This window comes from Trachemys scripta, chromosome 3 (assembly GCF_013100865.1).
Source record: "Trachemys scripta elegans isolate TJP31775 chromosome 3, CAS_Tse_1.0, whole genome shotgun sequence".
NCBI classification, from domain to species: Eukaryota; Metazoa; Chordata; order Testudines; family Emydidae; genus Trachemys; species Trachemys scripta.
The window spans coordinates 69,968,883-69,989,801 of record NC_048300.1 but is presented as its reverse complement, the minus strand read 5'-3'; the positions used below and the strand labels follow the sequence as shown (position 1 = coordinate 69,989,801).

Sequence of the window (20,919 nt, the reverse complement as noted above, 5' to 3'; positions counted from 1 at the left end):
TGGTATTCTATGATGGAGTCCAGTACCAGGTGACTTGGTCACATGTCATTGTAGGGCCGTAGCAGCCATGAGTCAGAAGCTGTTTGTACCGTCCTCAGGAAGGCTCCCTGGCGGGAGATTAGCATCTTCTAAGACCTATTATTCTTCCTAATGGCCCTTCCCAGCCAGCCCTCTAGACTGATTGCATTCTGCCTAGTGGGTGTTCCCCAGGTGTAAATATATTTGTAATACAGATATATAGTCAATATTCCCAACTTCAGATACAAAAGTGATACATGCATAAAAATAGGATAATTTCATATTCAGTAAGTCATAACCTTTTCAATTATATCTCACATCATCTATCTTGCATAAAATACATCATAATCATATCATAACAATATCTCTATGAAGAATATGGGGTGTAGTGTCACAGTTGGCATTAGTGCAGCTCAGTACTTAACTTGTACCAGGGCACCTCTGGGCTTGCTGCATTAGTTATGAATGTAAAAAAATTGCTTGAGCCCCAGCACCTAATTGCTTCAGCACCCAGCACCTTTTTCATTATAAATTAAGCAGTGGTACAGACAGAGCATTATGCTGCTTTTTCCTGCTGCACATGTGTGGGAGAAAGGCATCTAGCTCTCCTGGAAACCAAAATGAAGCATTACCCAAAGTGGAAAATGTATATGACCTTGCTCTGTTCTTCAAGACACAGGAGTCAAGATCTGAGCATCTAGTTTAACTCAGTAAAATACAAAAGATCCCATTGGTTGTTTAATAATAGAGACAGTGTATGATTTTTCTAAGGTGCTGAGCACCTCTTGTTCCCATTGGACTTCAGTGGGTTTTGTGGTTGCTTGGCAACTCTGAAAACACACACACACACACACACACACAGGCAAGAAATTTAAAATCTTGTAATCTAGTGTGAGTGTGTGTGAGAGTGGGTGGGTAAATTTTATTGCTCAGAGCACTTTAATTGTTTTAAATTAAATTACTGCATTCATAATAACTTAGCATTTTATAGTGCTTCATATGCTCCAACCACTGTACAGATATTAACCAAGGAACACCCCCATGAGATAGGTGGATTAGGAGTATAATTAACCACCTTTACGGATGAGGAAGCCAAGACAAAAAGGCAAAATAATTTGTTACGTGCCACACAGTAAGTCAGTGGCATATCCAGGATTGGAATGGAGAACACCTCATGACTCCTAGTCTCGTGCTCATTCCTCCAGATCACACTGTCTCTATGTACCTGCATGACAAACTTGTGGAAAATTACTAAAAATCAGGGATTTTGTAGCACAGCCGCCTAATCTTATATTTCTTGCACTATTTTGCCTCCTTTACAGAAGGAACTGGGCTAGGATTTAAGAAGACAGACAAAATAGAAGGGTTTTGTTTTGTTTTTTAAACAGCTTCAGAGGAAGCCTAGTTTTGAATCTTGTTTTTAATTGTAAATTCACATTCTAATTACTGATGTCCATTCCATTTCAAATGCATGTGGGTGGCTTCTAATGACAAATCAAGAGGTGCCATGAGTTTGGTCCACATGAAAGACACATTGCATTCTATCTTGGTAATTCCTAGGAGTTTGGGTGAATAAGAAGCAATAAAATGAATCATTCTTATGAACTATTTCAAGTCCCTGTCTGTCAAAGGAAATGAGCTAAATCATTTATTAATTCTGATAATACAGTATATCAAAGAAAAATCTATACAATGGAAGAATATATGAGAGATTTTTCCACAGAAGTCACAGAACCTAATCTTCCAGAATGGAATCTCCAAGCACCAGGAATTTCAGATTTGTTTTAACAGTCATGAACATCATTTACTGTGGAGAAATAAATACAAGCAGGAGGAGATGTACTGTGTGGAAGACAAACTGCAATAGCATTGAATGATCTCATCATTCCAAGGGATATTAATTGTCTGAGATGGAGATTTTATTATCTAGACAAAATGCACAAAAAAGCAAACATTTATTTTCATGATTATTAAATTAAGGCTAATTATAAATCATTAATCAGCATGCAAGAAAATTGGGTTTTGCCAGGCTAATATTCCAAGTACCAAAAAATACAATCCAGACTTCAATTAGCTGAGGTCACATTGCTTATTTAAATATCTGATCAAATAAACCTAATAAAATGAACACACAGTGAAACACACTAAACTAGAGTCCCCATCCTGCAGTGTGACAGGAAAGCAGACACTTCATATATACTGCAGGATTCTGCTGGCACAGGGGTACTCTTTGCAGGCTTGTGCCCAGGGCTGGCTCCAGGCACCAGCCAAGCAAGCTGGTGCTTGGGGCGGCAGCTTGTAGGAGGCGGCATTCCGCCCAATCCTAGGGCGGCATGGCCACTTTTTTTTGTTTTGTTGTTGTTGTTGTTGTTCCGCTCCGGCTGCCCTGTTGGGGGCAGCGGCGTGGAGGACGGGAGCGCCCTGCAGCAAGCCCAGCAGGGCAGCCTGCATTCTTCCCTCCAAGCCGACTGGAGCGGTGTGGAGCCCTCCCGGCAGGGGGCACGGCAGGAGGGGCCGCGTGGCAGCACCCTGCTGAAGCCCTGGCCACCCCCCTTCTCCCTCTCCCCCCCGCTCCCTCCTCCTACCCCCGCTAGCCGGGGCACATCTGCGGGGCGGGGGGCCCCCCCGCCCCCGGCCCCCCTGGGGTTTTTTTTTTTTTTTTTTTTTTTTTTGCTTGGGGTGGCCAGAAAGCCAGAGCCGGCTCTGCTTGCACCATAAAAGAAAGCATAAGCATGCTGGTTATTAAAAACCAAAAAGAACAGTGGAATACATTTCCTTCTCGGGTAATGTTTACTTTGGGTTAAATTGGACCCTCTCTGAGCTGAGTGTGGAGGGGTCCTCCATGTGCTTTGTGTTTTCCTCTGTAGTGTCATTCCTTTCCCACCCGCATGCACACATACACCTTAGAACCAGTGGAGAGCTTGCCACAGGGGAGCCATTTTGAAAAGGGGTAGATCTGGGGGCATAGGTGAAAAGAAGGGGCCAGAACCAAGGGAAGGGATAGCAATGGTATAGAGAAATTCCCACTCTACCTGTAGTACTTATGTGGCCGCATCACCGTAGTGTCTGAGTGATTCACAATGTCTAACCTATTTCTCCTCATAGCCCCGCTGAGATAAATCAGTGCTATTATCCCCTTTGTACAGATGGGGCACTGAGGCACACAGACTAAAGGCCAGATTTTCAAACATATTTAGGCACCTAGTGGGATTTTCAAGAGTGCCTGGAAGGTTAGGTGCTTTGTAAACCCCACTAGATGCCTAGCTGCATCTTTGGGTGCCTAAAATGCTTTGAAACTCTGTCTTTAAGGCACTGGCCTGGGGTCATACAGGAAGTCCTTGGGAGGAGTAGAACCCAGATCTTTCAGCGCTAGATCCCTATCCAGCAGGCCTGCCTATTGCTCTGCTACAGGCTGCAAAAAAAGGATCTGATAGCAAAACCAAGGCAGACAGCTCTCTGAGACTCCAGCAAACAGTCCCAGGAAGTTGGGCTGGAGGTCATTGTTGACAGCATGAAAAGCAGTACAGAGACCAGGAAGGATGGAGAATGAAAGTCAAATGAGAGGTGATCACTTAACTCCCAAGGGGTGGCAGGTTCTGCCGCATGCAGCGCTGTAGAAAAATGGCTGCTGTGCAATTTTACATTTTAACTGAAAACCATTTTGTTTTGTCATATTTTGTTCTGAGTTCTAGAAAAGGAAGGAATCAGAAAGTGTCATACAAGTATCAGATGTGTTTATGCCTCAAATTCTTAGGGTTTCAGCTGTATCCAGGCCAACTCCAGAACAAAGAACAGAAATTGCATCCACAGAGTCCATGAAGTTGACAATTATTGTCATGATTTGTATTATTCACTGGGCACAATCTGTGTGCTCAGCACTGTTCAGAATATGCCAGTATTGTAGTCCCCGAGCCAATGCATACAAGATTTGTAACTATGGCTAAGATAGCTCAGGTATTTAAGTCTGAAATATATAGTTATTGACCACATGTTATCAACGTCACAGTGAACATGTGATATCTATGAATGGAGGTGCTGATGGCAATAGAAGTTTTACTGGATTAAGGACTAGAAGATTTGACCCTCCAACTTTCTTTCAAGAAGAAGAGCTTCTCAGAGATCCTGTGGCTGTTTATTTTCCTTTCCTGCCTGCAGTGGCACTGATATACCTCAGAAGTCTCAATATTTTTCTCAACTTTAAAATGGAATTTTCTTGGTGTTTGGTTTTAAATATTCTCCTGTGAGAACTGCAACTCACTCACTGTGGTGTTGTGTTTAAGAGCCTTCTGGAAAGTAACTAGCCTTTAAATAGAAGTAAAAAGCAGTGTTGCCAACTCTCCTGATTTTATCATGAGTCTCATGATAATTGTTTTCCTTAAAGTCCCAGCTACTGGAATCAAGTGGATATGTGATGATTTCAGCCTTAATTCTTAAAGAAAAATGAAGTTTCTAGCCTTTGTGGCTGTGGAGAAAGCTTCAAAATGTGATCCCAGTGCACTCTAAAGGCTCAAAAAGCAGAGGCCAAATAAAAAGAATACAGCATCTGTTATTTTTACTTAATCTCATGATTTTAAAGCCAAAGTCATGATTTTTGGTGAGCCTGATTCATGATTTTTGAACATTTGGGGTTGGCAATACTGTGAAAGTGACTTGAAAGTGTTGGTTTCACTCCTGTTTAGGGTCAGTTTCTAGTCTATTATTTGTAGTGAGGTAACACCCCCAAAGCCCCAGGCAGATGCAGTATAAACTCAAAGGGCCCTGTCCTAGTAGGATGTTTCCAAAGTTAAATGATCTATTCCAAGTTTGGTGAGCTTCAAAAAAAGTGATAAAAAGTAACCTAGAATTTTCTACAATTGTTTCAATTGTTGTATTCAAGAGTTAGAAACAATGTAAGAATATACATTAAAATTTTAAACCTAACCAATGTTCCTTAAGTGACTTGACACTAGATGTAGGAACATGTTGTTATTAGAGCAGAGTGGGTCTAATATTTATTTACTTCTCTTTTTTATATATAAGAATTGGATAGAAATCAGCTGATAGGAGCATTGTAAGTTATTATCTGCAAAAGAAACCTAAAGTTTTCAGGTGCCTAAGTAGCCCCTGGAATCAGCTAAAGTTGCCTCCCCCCTACCAAAATCTGAAATGGTGCTCCTGGCTCGCCAGTCAGTCTGGGTTCTGTGAGGTGGGGAGGGGTTCAGGGCAGGACAGGCAGGAAGGGAGTATATGCACAAAATCCAACAGCAGTTACACAGAAGAGAGAGTTAACACTACACTACTTCAGGGTCTATTAACTTTTCTGTGGATCCTCTGGAGAGCCACTATGGTAACTATAGCTTCCCTGGAACTGTGCTGTCAGGGTTTAACCCCTCAAATCACTGCAGGGATACAAGAAGTCAGCATGGATGACTTAGGCCTCTCATGGATCCTCACAGACATACTGTCAAAAGAAAGCCCATCCTAAGGTCTTTCCACATGGTAGGACACTACGTGAGTCTATGATAATAGAAGCTTCATTTGCCTCAAGAGGCATGCAATGAATATTCTTACTCAAATATAGGAGCTGTTAATGGAGTACAAGAATCATAATTAAAATAATCTCATAAAGTGAGTACATTGGGTTAGTATGCAATGTTGTTGTAGCCATGTTGGTCCCAAGATATTGGAGAGACAAGGCGGGTGAGGTAATAACTTAATCCTTAAACATCGCATCCACCACAATTTCTCCACCATCAAGAGGACAGCTATACAGTCCCTGAAAACTAACCATCAGATAGTGACTGAACCAGCAGACAAAGGTGGCACCATTGTAGTCCTCAACCATGAGGACTATGTTAATGAGGCCAGTTGACAACTCTTCAACACTGCCTACTATAAAGAACTCAAAGACCCCACCCCACAATTTACCCAGGAATTTAAGGATATCATCAAATCCTTCCCCAAACAACTCTAATAAATACTTTACAAACTCATCCCCACAAACCCATACAAGGACCTTCTACATGCTTTCCAAGATACACAAATAAGAGAACACAGACAGACCCATTATATCTGGTTACTGAAGGAAGATTGGGACTCACAGAAACCATTCTCAAACCACTCACCACACAAAGGGCCAGCTTCCTCCAGGATACAAATGACTTCGTCCATAAATTTCACAACATTAATAACCTCCCTCAGAACACCATCCTTGCCACCATGGATGTCATTTCCCTATACATTAACACCCCTCACAATGACAACATAGCTGCCTACCTCAAATATTTACAAGACAATGGATAACCCTCAGATACCCACCCCAAACTCATCACTAAACTCATCCATTTCATCCTCACCCAAATCAATTTTACATTCAGCCACAAACATTTTGCCCAAACCCTGGGAACAGCCATGGGAACATGGTACTAGGATGGGTCCTCAATATGCAACCTCATCTAGGACCACCTTGAAGAAGAATTTTTGGGCAAATGCACCTCAAAACCAATGATATAAAAAGATATATTGATGATATTTTCACCCTCTGGATAAACATCTTAAACTCTCTCAGATTTCCACCACAACTTCAACCCACCCTTCCCCACCTCGTCCATTAAACTCTCTGGAACACTCCCACACTAGCATCAACTTCCTGAACACCACAATCAGCTTCCACAATGGAACCCTACAGACAACTATATACACAAGAAACCCTCAGATCACCACACCTACCTCCATAGCTCCAGGAAGCACACCAAGAAATCTGTTATCTACAGCCACTCAGATACCACAGAATATGCTTGGAGAAGGAAGTCTGGGATATACACCTTAACACACTAAAATTGCCTTCACGAAACAAGACTACTACAACAGAGAAGTAGATTGCATCATGGAACGGGCCAGCCAAATACCCCAAGAGAACTTGCTTCAATACAGAAATAAACCCCCTTTCAACTGCACACCCCTACTTATCACCTACCACCCTACACTGATGAAACTCCATATAGGTTCCAAACAATTACAATCCATACTCAATGGAGGACCCATCCTGAAAGTTTTCTTTCCTGACCCCCAATTCTGGACTTCAAACAACCCCCTCCCCCAACATCTCCAAGCTCATCATCAAAAGCAAGATTCCCCCCAGACCAGGACTCACCAACTCAAGGTAGCACCAGACCCTGCCAGAACAAGAGAGATGCAAAACCTGCAGACATATCTCCAGTGCTATAATGATCAATGCCCCCCACAACATGCCTTCAAAATCCATGTGTACACATGTGTTGTATCTCAGCCAGTGCACTAAATGCCCCAATAACAATTATGTGGGTGAAACAAGATAATCACTATGCTCTCAGATGAACTCACATAGGAAAATGATAAAAAGACAACAACATTCTATCACCTACAGGTAAACACTTTTCACAAAATAATCACTCTGACTTATCAGTCAGCATCCTCAAAGGAAACCTGTACAACGTTTACAAAAGACAACCCTAAGAGCTTAAATTCATAATTTTGCTAGATAGTGAAAATGATGGTCTTAAGACACTGGATTTATGGTTTATTACAACAATCTGTAATGACTAACCCCCACTTTTTGTCCTATGACTACGTGGGTGTTAATTGGCCACTTCACCTTGAATGGTCCCATAAAATGTGCCTAGCTACTTATTCTAAAGTATCTGCCTAATCTGGTATTTAGCTGTGACACCCAGTACCTTTCCCAGACCTGAAGAAGAGCTCTGTGTAGCTCAAAAGCTTGTCTCTCTCACCAGCAAAAGTTGGTCCAATAAAAAAATATTACCTTACCCACCTTGTCTCTCTACATTGGGCTAGGTCACTTTATTAAAACATTTACCCGAATATGACAGATTGGTAATCTCACATTTTCTCTGGTTCTTGACATTCAGAAAGCAACCTCTTACCAATGTTATATGAAAAAGGAAGAATAAATCATTCATGCGTCTTTCTATACGTGCTTATAGCGGGGGGGGGGGGGGGAATTAAGACCGAAAGGAACATTCCCCCTTTAAATTCCTGTCCTGCTGCCACAATCCAAGGCACTTTCATTAGTCAGAGTCAGCACAGAGAGATACCTGAGGAAGATACATCGGTCAAACCATTACAAGCAAATTTAGAAATCCACAGTAGCATTTTGTGATAGAGCCTTCCCCATAAGAAATGCCAAGCCTCAAATTCCAGGATGCTAACAACAAACAACAACAAGTTTCAAAATATAAACTCATTTTCACCATAATAACAAAGCTCCCAAAATGATATACACAGGGAACTAAGTCTAAGAGCTATATATGGAGCAACTGAGTGAAGTGTAGGATTGGCATTCAAATTTTGAGATTTCAGCTATATTTTGAATTAAGAGAGCCATTGTAATATAAACCAAGACAAAAAATGGTAGTTAGCTCTTGGTTTCCACAATGTTAAGTGTTTTTAAGGGTTTTTTTTTTTGGGGGGGGGGGGGGGGTTGTTTCACATTTGCACAGAGAGATTTGTAGTGGTACATTTTCTAGTAACAGAATTTAGAAGCCTTTACTAATATACATATAAAATGTTTGCGGTTTGGAATTCCCTTTGTTTTTCTAAATCTGATTAAATGAAATACCAGGCTCCAGCTGCTTTCCATGAAGAGCTTTGCACACTATCTAGGGAAAGTTTCACTATCGGTTAAAGCTGTCTTTGCCAGGTGCTACAGAAGTTTGCTTGGAGCTGTAGGCCATGCTGGATACGTAACAGTATGGGTCAAAGGCTGTGAATCAGAGTAGGCCTGGCCTTGGCAGAATAGTAACACACCAGGTATTGGCTAACCAAATAAGTACATTCCTGACCAGAGAGGATGCTATAAGAACCAGAGTTCTCAAGTAACTGTGTAAACAAGTTCCCAAGAGATTGTACAGGAACACATTGACCCATCGTAAGAGAAGATTGGGCTGGCAGGATAATGGGTGAGGATATTTTGTTCAAACTAGCAGGTTCAAGATATAAAGATTGCAACTACCAACATCTGGAGAGCAATATGTAACTTGTTTGTATCGATGTATAAAAAGAAGTCATAGGAGGGGCATCTTTGTATCAGCTGAGGGGGCAGGATCCTGGTATCCCAACTGAACCTTTACCTTATCACAGAAATGCATGTGTTAGTGTCCCTGTGACCCGTTGGGCATGCCTTTGCCACCAAACCAAGCCTGTGGTCTTTCTTGACAAACAACATATAGATCTGCTGAATCAGCAAGCTGCATCCTCTGTTCATGCAGCTAATACCAGAGCTCCAAGAACAGTAGCACAGAGTGGCTGTGACAACTTAGCAGCCTTTGCAACTCTCTGCAGTACTAACAACAGGAGCAACTATTCTTGTTTTACCAGCTGAGCTCCTTGGGCAGCCCAGGTTCCCAGAGAGGTTCCCCAGACAATCCTACATTCCCTGGCTGCAACCCCACTTCCCAGACACACCAACTCTATGCACCAGTAGTAGCCCTGGCTAGCCAAATAGCCCCATTCCCTGGCTCCTCTTAGACCCTGCCTCCATGTCCACTTTCTTCCCTCTTCTAAAATCTGAAGCAGGAGTCCAGCTTTATTGATTTCCCAGCAGCACAGAAGTCAAAGCCCCTGTCCCCATTCAAGTGTCTCATTCCATTCAATGTTCTCTTATGTTTCACCCAGGTCTTCCACTCTCAACTCTTTTCTAACCACCAGATGATATCCAATCCAAAATCAAAACCCTCAGCTCACCCACTTGTATTCAAAATCATGTAGAAAGTTTTGCTTCCCTCACTGTTCACGTCACTGGCCTCCTATTCACCTGTGCAGTTTTCAAGGCCATTGCCCTAAAAATGGTCCTTCCTACTTGTCTTCTCTTACTGCTCCCACCCTTACTTTTGTTTCCTTTCATTTCTTTCCAAAGTTCCCTCCTATAGTCATTATAAGTACAGCTTTTTCCCTTCTAACCCTCGTTCTTCCTGTTCTTGTTCATTCTGGTTGTTATTTTAAATCTCAGCTCAAAACCTCTTTTTCTCATCCTAAAGATTTTCAGCTAGATCCTGTAAGGTCCTGAGAAACTCCATTTCCCAATGAAGCCAATGGAATTTGAAGACACTCAGCATCCCCACACAGTGTTTAGTACCTTGCAAGACCAGCCTTGATGGGCTCTTCTCTTCCATATTCAGCATTCTCTTCTCTTTCAACAGCAGAAGTTGATTGGTCAGGTCTGGTTGCTTAGTGTGGGACAGTGGATTATAGTGCTATTGCAGAGTCTTGAGACTAGCATTCTATTTCCAGCTTCTCCACTCACCTACCTTGTGACCTTGGGCAAATCATTTCATTTCACCGTGCCTCCCCATCAACTGGGGATAATGCCTCCCCACTGTAAAATGGGGATAATGATATGTGCCTCTTTGGTAATGTTTTGTGAGATCCACAAACAAAAAGTGCTAGATATTATCATTATACATTGCTGTATTGTTATCCTTCTCCAGCATTTGGGTTGAAAACAGATATATTGAAATTTAATGCAATATGTATATTTTACTGATTAATTTTTTAATGTCCTCTGTAGATTTTTGTTGTCTAAAGTTTGGGTTTGCAGGGTAGAATTTGGGAACTCTTTATTTTAAAGAAAATGTTTTTTCTGCTCTGATTTGGTGGGGGATGGTATTGTGTTCTCCTTAATCCATTATTAGACATTTAATTCATCTGAAATTGTTAAACTGAAAAAAATACATTTTAAACAGTTTGTATTTATTTGTGAACTTTGAATTTGCAGTCTTACGGCCATCCTCTTTTGCTTTGCTTGAAATCCCTCAATTTTTATATCACATGACATATATTGAACCTCGGCATTTCAAAAAACATGTTGTAAATTTAAAATCATAATAAAAAAGTGACTAAACTGCACGTCACTATCAATAGAATGGTTGTTTCCATAGTAACTAATGTAGAATGCTTCAAAAGGGAAAGAGTAGAGAGACTGAAAGTGACAATGTACAATCCACACAGGCGTATACAGTATTAAACTGCATGTATGTGATATAAGAAAGAAGCAACATGGTTGCACGGCATGCTGTAACATTTTTCTACTTCAGTCACTGGCAAGTAATGCTGTAATTTCAAGCTTACAGCACTGTGGGGAAGGGGATGATGGCCTATCACCTGGTGGCATTAGGTTTCCCTTCTCCCTGCCCAGCAAGGACTATCAGCTAACAGAACCACCACACTTATTTTTGGGGCCCAACATACAAGCAGGACCTTTTCCTATAGGTGTGCCATGGGGTCCACTCACCGCTAGAGTGCTGCTTCCTGGTTGTTCTGGGGATTAGCTGGTTCCAGGTGTAACACCCTCTTCTGTCAGTTCCTTGCCCTATAGGCTCTCTATCTTCATGACTCAGCCCTCCAGACATGTCATTATAGTCCTCCCCTTCTGGGCTATCAAAGTCCCTCCATACAAAAACAGTAATCTTGCCTTCACTGCCCTGACCATGCCACACACCTCCAGTGTCTGGTAGAGGACAGGCCCACGTTCCCCTACTCCAGGTTCCAGTCCAGGGACCCTATCTCTAGCAACAGTGGCCTGCTTTCTGGCAGACCGTGTTGCCCTTCTCCTGGGCTCCTTCCTACTTCTCAGCTCTATCTTCTGGCTCCCCCCATCTCTGGGTTTACCAGCCCAAACTCCCTTCTCCCTGGGAGGACCTACAGGCTACCTATCACTGTAGTCCCAAGTACACATCCCTTCTCCTAGTAAGTGACTGTAAATAATCTCCCCTGCAGCCCCTTCTGCCACCAATTTCCTGTCTTTATAAACCTGGTCCAGCTCTTTTCCCTGCCAGACTTCATCAGCAATTAGGCTTTGTCATGCCCTCGCTTTCCTCCAGGTGCAGCCTATAGGTTAATTGGCCTAATTTACCCCTTCAGGCCTTGTGTGGGGTGGACGCCCCGTCACATGGTGCTATTCCTCTTAAGGGACAGAGGTAGAAGCAGATGACTGGCAACCAGACCACATAAGCCACAACAGTGGGCCAAACAATGGTTTAGGCAGTGACACCTCCTAGTAGGCAAACAGCTCTGTCAAGGACTTTCTGTGAGACTACAGTTTAAAGAAAGAAAGCCAGCTAATGCCTCAATGCAGCCAGCAGAAATTCCTTCCACCTGTTGAAGACAGAAGAAATGGAGTCTTGCAGCTAGTAATCCAATTGTATAGTATTAGTGACATAGCTACACATTTTTTTCCCCATGTCTCCACCTCCTGGAGAGAAGTATACATTATGGTGACATCACCAGTAGTACGTAAAGAAATGTATAAGTTGGCCCTACTCATGGACCTGCAAACACCCCCATTCAAATCCTCCCACTGTCATCAGAAACATCTTTAGCTTGTATACATACATCAGCTATGGTTCTAAAGTTATAAGGAATTTATGGTGAAAAAAATAAAATTACAGAAACAGTGAAGGGAGGGGGGGGAAATCAGCCTTTTTTTGTACCCAAACTATTTTCAGTGTCTCAGCTTTAGTATACTTGCAACAATATTACCTTGGGCTGTAATCACATTGTATCTGACCAAGAAGAGAGAGCTAAGGGCCCAGTTAATACTTTCATGGACCCTGCAGTCACTATAAATTCAACAATAAGAGTATCACATACTCGGTCACCATGACAGTTACCCACAGTACCTCAGTCTTTCTTGGTATTTGCATCTTCCATTCAAGTATTAACTGGGCCTTCAGACCTTTCTGTGTGGTCAGATATAATGTGATCACAGCCCATGGTGATACTGCTATTTGCAAATTAAATATGAGCCACTGAAAATTGGAAATAGTTATTATGGATACAAAAAGGCCAATTTTTTCAGTTTCTGTAACTTATTTTTGTACCAGGAATTCCCTATAATAATTTTAAAGCCATATATATTCATCAGTGTCAGCTAACTCAGGTCTATGAGTAGGTCCAATTTATATTTTCCTTTATGTATCAGTGGGGGTGCCACCATAATGTAGGCATATTCAGAAGTACACAGTGCCAGACTAATTATTTTCCTATTGAAGTCAATGATAAGTCTTCCATAGGCCATTACTTAACATTTTTAAAATTCCATCCTTCGTGTCCTTCCCAAATATGAAGATTGCAGTCCGGCTAACTTCCACCAGGTAACCTTTTTCCTGAAGTGAATACTTGAGAATACCCATACATTACCAATACAATTTTATTTGACTGCCACTTCAAATAGCCAATTTATTTTGGAGAAGGCCCTTTGAGAGGGAGGGGGGAAACTAAAGAGAGTTATCACCATTTCCACAGCTTACATTGTAGAAAACAAGGATAATAGGAATGGCAAGACATCATTCCTGTAAATACCACACTTCTATGAGTAATTTCAAATTATAGTGGACTGGCAAATAAACTCATAATACAAGTCTAGCAAGTATGAACTTTGATTATTGGAACAGAAATAGAACCAAGAACATGGTAGCCTCAAACACTATGAAAATATGATCACCTACATAAAAAACTATTTTAATATTTAGGGCAGGGAGAGAGGTGGTGACTCAAAGTCTCAGTCAACAAGAATATAATTAATTGCTCCAATGAAGGTAGTCCTGATATCACAAAAAAGGCCAAAGCTGGATTGGAATATCTTAAACAGGTGATAAAAAAAGCAAGTAAACTTGTAAATTAGAGTTCATAATCCCCCATAGGGGGATTCAACTTGTTCAATTTAGAAAAATTTAAAACAGAACATGAGAGTGATCAATTAGAATCCTATGGCTTTTTTCAACTCGAGGAAATACAGCATGGGATAGTGGTTCTAAAATTAGAAGTTTTCCCAACAATAAATTCTATCCTCTCCATGTCACAAATGGAAGAAAAAAAAAAACAACCTCAAGTTCTGAAAACTTAAACTCATAAGATACAAGAAAAAGCCAATATTAGTAGTTTTCTCTACAATCCAACTTCCAGCCACAATTGAAAGTGTTGCTGAAATCAAAGATTTCTATATGATGTTCAAACACTAATGGTTCCAGTGTTCTTACATCCTGTAATTCAGCTTTTAATTGCTGATGGATATAGACTCAGTAGGAAAGGAAATAAAAGTAATACTTTCAATGTGTTCATATTTGCCTGAAGCTAATACCAGGAAACTTTAGGATTCTTCCTAAGGTATGTTGGCACCACCTATGTGTCATATTTCATTATTTTATAATGAGGCAGGCATCTAAAAAAAGTAATGCAGATGACATTCTATTAAAAGAAAAAGTACAAGAGCTTTCAGAGGTTGCATGATACCGATATTAGGAACTATTTATCTATGCTACTGCCTTTTGCAATACAGATTTAAACAAGTAATTTATGCACTAAATATTTAACTCAAATATTTGATCTGGATTTTCTATAAAAAAAATTATCTAAATGTGCAGTATACTTTCTGTGTAAATGAACATGGAACACTGGAAGAAATCTAGATTGTGTCATTTTATACTATTAGGTTTTCTTCACCTTCCTTTTCTGGACAAACCCATCAGCTTTCTCCACTTCCTTATCTTGGTAACTAACCAGAAACTAACTATGGGTGAGAGATGAGATTATTTACTGTAATCTTTGTGGTTCTGTCAGGGCTTGGCATCTCTGAAAATTAACACTGGATCTATAAATCCCCTGACCTTTGAAAAAGGTCAGATCCAGCCCTCGGAATTCAGACTCTCTCTATGACGGGCCAAACTTCAATATTGAATCCAAATACCCCTGAACTTCATAAAAATGCAGATTCAGATCAGATCTCTGATCCAAATATTGTGACTCAGGACCATCTCAAATCATCCAAATTCTTCAAATTTTCTGGTCCTTTCATGACTTGGCTAGGCTGGGATTTAGGGAGACATGGGCTGTGACTCTAGGCAGTCCAGACTGTATTTAATAAGACAGGAGCTAGAGAGACAGTGAGAACTACAAGGTTATGTTTGTGCTCAGCATCGTCAATAAAGAATTTGCTTTGTATTCACTACAGTCAAGGCCTGTCTCTTACCTATCACAAGAGATATTACATGTTTCCTCTTTTTCTCATGGGCACAAATATCAGATTCCCATCCCACACAATCATGCTGCATAAATATCATATTGGGACAAACAGTTAAACCCAATCACATTTAAGCCATGGCATTCAAGATGTAAGGAGATTTTGAATTCTAAATATTCAATCATCCATGAGACAACCACCCCAAAAGTACATAACTTTTTCAAGTAACTTCTAATTAATTTTCTGTCTAATTTTTTTTTTTTTTAGAAAGTACTTCATGAATTTGGCAGGTCTGTACTCTAGTTACTCAGCACAGTTCATTCATCCCTAATACAATGGCAAAATGCAACAAAACTTACTAGTTATTGCAGCCTCTTAGAAAAAGGAGGAGCATTATGTTCTGAAATTGATTACAAAATTCCTGTGGTGTAGCAGCCACTATTAAACCATCATACTTGAAGACTTCAAGGGCAGCTGGTAATATCTGAAGTAAAATGACTTATGCTTTAACAACCTCTTATCATATTCTAAACACAGAAGTCTTCTATATTTGTTGATGGTAGTATCACATTTGCATCCTGTCATACACACCTATGTACTTTTAAAATACACATGTCATCAGATCTTATTTTGTTTCCTGTTTCCTAGAACATTGCTTGGAAGTTTTCACCCGAGACTGGGACACCTGTCAGTACAATCTATAGTATGATAGGTCAAGAGGAGTAGTTAAAGGAATCAAAAAAAGCAGGCATAGACTCAGACTGTAAAGCGAAAAGGGACCAAAATGATCATCCAGTCTGACATCCTCCACATTGCAGGCCATATAACCTCACCCATCCATTCCTGTAATAGACCCATAACCTTTGGCTGAGTTACTGAAGTCATCAAATCATGATTTAAAAAGACTTCAAGTTACAGAGAATTCACCATTTATAGTAGCTTAAACCTTCAAATGACCTGGACCCCACACTACAGAGGAAGGTGAAAAACCCCCAGGGTCTCTGCCAATCTGACCCAGGGAAAATTCTTTCCCAACCACAGAAATAACATGACAGATTATATTGCATAAAATTAAGATATGTGAAAAGTGTCCTACTATACAACTGTTTTTAAAAATGCCATAGAAAAACTAGGTAAATAAACACAGTATTTGTACTTTCCTATACATGTTACATATGTCTGGAAGTTACACTTCAGCAATGAGATAGACATTTAAAAAAAAAAAAAAAAGAATCAGTTTAGTGGGTTAAAAAAAAAAAAAAGTGTAACTGACACCCAAGTCCTTTTAATATCTCCTATGCAATAGTTCTACCATCCATTATACAGCTGAAATATTACAATGAAACTTACTCTTAAGTATATGTAAAATATAATGAAATACTGTGTTTTTGAGGGAGCTGAATCAAGTCAACTAGGTGCAATAATTTTTTAGGAAATATTATATTATGAGAACCATTCTGCCCAGGTTTGTTTACTATATAAATATACATAAGCGCATAGATACAATTTTTGTACACAATTGTAAAGTTAATGGACAGGTGGTCCAATGACATTATGCACGTGCAAATTTTTCCAAACTTTTGTGCATCAAAATTCCTAAAATTATATTTAGTCACGTAAATAAAAGTAGCCTGATTTTCAGAGGTGCTGGGCATTCCCAAATCCCATTGAAGTCAGCAGTATCTTTGAAAATAAGGCGGCATGGACTATACATCAATTTGTGACTAACAAAATATTTATAATCTCTGGAAAGAACAGTCTATTATCATAATATCTGATGACATCAATTACTCTCACTGTTGAAGAAGCACTGACATTAATCTGAGAATTTTTTATTGCAGTCAATGTGGAGGGGGGAGGGAGAAAGTCAACTCCTAAAAGACAAAAATAAGAGTTGATTTTTCTATTTTAAATACCACAAACTAATTACAACTCCCTAAATTCTGGGAGTAAACAGGTAGTTAAAACACTCTGCATCCAAGTTTGTGTGAAAGTTTCTCTTTCACCACTCCACAATTTATAATTAAATGAGAAAATTCTTAATTTAGTTGTATTTATTTAAAGAAGTCAAATTCAAAGGTAAAGACAACTTTATCCCCTTAGTTTAAACAATCTGTTTCCACACTAACCTATCTCAAATTCCCCAAGTAACCATTCTAATTGAAGTACAGTAGCCAAATAAATCCCATTATTTAGGTCAATGTCTGGGAGTTTGTTTATTGATGTTCTTGTTAAAACATTTATTGTGTTGGGAAATCTGTTTGCAGAGAGAATCCTTGGAATATACATTTTAAAAATTCTATTGATTGCAAAACAAAAAAAAAATCTACACAATTATTTTCCTCATACCACATGTGTAACTAACATTTTAATTGAATTGTAAACAATTGACTAACTATAAAACATTTGTTATTTGAAAACTAAAGTATGTAATATTCTTACTCATTTTACAATCAAATAATTTTAAAAGCGAATACTCTAACTCAATCGTAAAATGTTTCATCATCACATATCAGCTGTACCCAGCACGTGGAAATAGCAGGTAAAATAAACTAAATATTGCAACACTGCCATCTGACACATAAAATGAACCGAACGTGAATGAATGTTTAATGCATGTATTATAGAATAAACGTTCTTGAATACTTGGCGAAGTTAGCATATGTATCTGTGTTTTAAAATTGAGAGCAAGAGATTAGGTAATTTCTTAAAATAAAAGACAACAGATCAACGGGTTGGGATATCGAGCTAACATTTCACAGGCTCATACTGTTGCTATTGAAGTAGTGTAAAGTATACATCATGTACTAAATATTCCAACAGTAAAGCACGGATATCTCTGATGCTCGGAAATCATGTTGTTGCACTCCTACGAATGGAACATCAGAGCAGCAGCTTGTAGCAAGACAAGTGGAGGCAAAACGTTAAAATAGTTAAATTTTCAAGGGGGGGGGGGAGAAACCAGGAGCGAAAGTTTCCTAATGCCATTTGCCCAACTGTTTCGGAGAAATTAAAAAGCCTCTTACCTTTCTGTATACCAGCATGTTTGGGGATTCATCAGCCACCCCGTTGCTGCTTTGCCCATAATTATTTCCTTGCGCCATGTCCCAATGCTACGATCCGCTGACAAATGTCGCGCTGGGCAATTTGCCACTGTGAAAGGTAAGAGTGATCAGTGAAATACAGCTGCAGCAGGTCTCCTTCCCCCTACTGACGGTGATTAATAGAGCTGACTTTCTCCCAACATGTTACCATCATCCGTTTCTCCGCCCGAAATTTACACTGGGGCAAAGCAGCTAATTCCCTGTTTACTGCCATTACCCCCTTGTGCCGGTAAATAATGAATGAGTGTAATGTACTAACCTAGTTTCGACTTTAATGAATTGCCACTTCACACCGCTGAGCACACTAGGGTAGCGGCATCTCCCTACACAATGCTCCCCCACACCCCCACACTGAATACTGGACACCGCATCTTTCTGATCGCCCTTTAAAGGGCTGTGTCCGCGTGTCAGGGACTGCCTTCCCAGCTGTTCAGCTCGCGGTTAGTCCCGCGCCCCGCACCCCAGCAGCCGCCCTGAGGTATCTCCCGCTGCAGCGCTCACCCACCTGCACAAAGAGCCGTGCCAGCTCTTTTTTTGAAGGGGGAGCCCCCCGGCACAACACGATGCCGGCTCCATCGCCTCCTCCCCCCCTCCACGGGCAGAGCGCGCCGGCGGCCGCAGAGCCCCAACCGGGCTCTGAGCTGCCCGGCCGACAACCCGCTGCGGGAGGGCGGGAGTAGGGTTCACCGCGACCCCCCCCCCCCCCGCCAGCCCCGAGGAGCTCCGCTCTCCCCCCGGCCCGGCGTCTCCAGCCCCGCGGCACGTTCGGGCTGGTACTGCCGGCGGCTCTGCCCTGCTTCGGGAAGCCCGCGCCTGGGCTTTCAGCACCGCGGACAGCAGCCCCGGAAGCCCTCAGCCCCCTGCTTGCCGGCACCTCACCCGCGCCGCTCTGGGGGAGGGTGAACTCCCCCCGCTCCCCGCCCTGCCTATTTACCTCCCCGGGCCAAGGTCACTGGCTGCACGGCGGCAGCGGCTCCTCTCCTCCGCCTCCTCCGGGCGCGCGCCGCGCGGTCCGTGTCAGCCGGCAGCGGAGGGAGGGATGCGAGGATCGGTCATCACACAAACAATGCGCACCCAGGCTGCTGCCGCCTGCTGCCGCTGCCACCGCGGAGGCTGCGACTCTCCCCCGCCCAAGCCTTGCACAAGCGGCCGCGGCTCCCCTCCCTGGAACTGAGCTGCCTCGTCACGTGAGGAAATGGAACGTCAAAGGTGCTGCTGCAGCGCCAGGCGACTCACACACCCGCCTGCTCTCTAGCTGCTGCTGCTCTCAGCTCTCTCTCCCCCGCCCCACGGGAAGCAGCCAAGGAGCTGCAGCTGCCTGCAGGTTTGGCAGCAAGTTGTCAACGAGATTAGGCAACGCGGGAGGGCTGGCCAAGAATAGAATATGGGCTAATGGGATGGATGATGCGGGGGAGGGGGCAACAGTGGGGGGAAAAGTGTATCACATCCTCTCACTTCCTCCAACATACAGCCCTGACTGATCAGCTACCTGTTTTTAAGGAGTGAGGCCAGCGTTTTAAAACTTGGGTCATAGAGGGGCATTTTCAGGATGAAAGAGCCTAGAAATGGTGGAGCTGCTGCAGCTCTCAGTGACTCCTCTGGAAAGTAGGAAAATCAGCACCTGTGGAGGGGAATCACGCCCCTGATGGAGGGAGCTGGATTTTAGGCATCCAAATTTGCTAAGCTAAAATTTTCAACCAGAAAATATTGGTAATAGCAGCAGAAGTAAGCCATCTTTAGGGTGAAGAGATTTTCCTGTGACATGCTGCCCCTTGTGGAGTGTGCTTTGGGACAATCAGAGCAATTGGAGCTGGAAGAGACCTCTGTATGTAATTACAGACTCTCTCTCTCTCAGCAGTAGGAAGGAGATGATAATGACTTTGTCCTTCCAGGAAGGTCCTGATTGAGATGTTCTCCCCTGCACAGCAAGCAGCCAATGAGCAGCTGACCAGGAAATAAAGTTGTTTATTTGTTAAATGCCTACAACAGTGGTGTCACTTGCTGTGCAAAACACAAAATAAGACAGTCCCTGCCGAAGTGCTTACAAGTGAATTGATAGAGGAGGTCTGCTCTCTGCTGCTGTGGAGGAAGAAGAGCAGAGATGTCTCAAAGAAGGAGTCCAGCTTGTGAAGCAGGAGACCAGCTGCCAGGCCTATAGTCCACCACGTATACCACCTCCCGCCCATAACAGATCATGAATGGGAAAAGAACACATTAAGAAATTACTTAGATAAGTTAGATGTCTTCAAGTCAGCAGGGCCTGATGATATACATCCTAGAAACTTAAGGCTGAAGAGATCTCAGTGACATTAGCGATTATCTTTGAGAACTCGTGGAAGACAGGAGAGATTCCAGAGGAAAAATATAGGACCCAACTATAAAAAAGAAATAAGAACAACCCAGGGAATAATAGATCAGTTAGCTCAACTTCTGTACACTGAAGGATATTGGAGCAAATAAACAATTTGTAAGCACCTAGATGAAAGTAAGGTGATAAGTAACAGCATGGATTTGTCAAGAAAAAAAAAATCATGTCAAATCAACCTAAGACAGGGTAACAAGCTTTGTTTATGAGAAGCTCCCCTATCCACAAACTAGAGAAATATAACCTAGACAAACCTTCTATAAAGTGGGTAAACAACTGGTTGCAAAACCATATTCACTTGTTATCAATGATTCACAATCAAGCTGGAAGGGCATATCAGGTGGGGTCCAGTTCTATTCAATATCTTCATAAATGATTTTGATAATGGCATAGAGTAAACTTATAAAGGCTGATGATACCAAGCTGGGAGGGTTTGCAAG

At 41.7% G+C, this 20,919-nt stretch overlaps 1 protein-coding gene across 1 annotated transcript in view; it reads right to left on the bottom strand.

The window, feature by feature from the left end:
• Positions 1-19,279, bottom strand: part of RGS7 (regulator of G protein signaling 7) — a 417,353-nt gene extending 398,074 nt beyond the window's left edge. The window contains exons 1-2 of the mRNA XM_034765031.1: positions 19,049-19,279; positions 18,037-18,163 (exon numbers count right to left, since the gene is read on the bottom strand). Of these exons, the coding sequence (XP_034620922.1) occupies positions 18,037-18,114 (78 nt within the window). The 5' untranslated portion in view covers positions 18,115-18,163; positions 19,049-19,279. The remainder of the gene's footprint in view (positions 1-18,036; positions 18,164-19,048) is intronic.
• Positions 19,280-20,919: the final 1,640 nt, after the last annotated feature.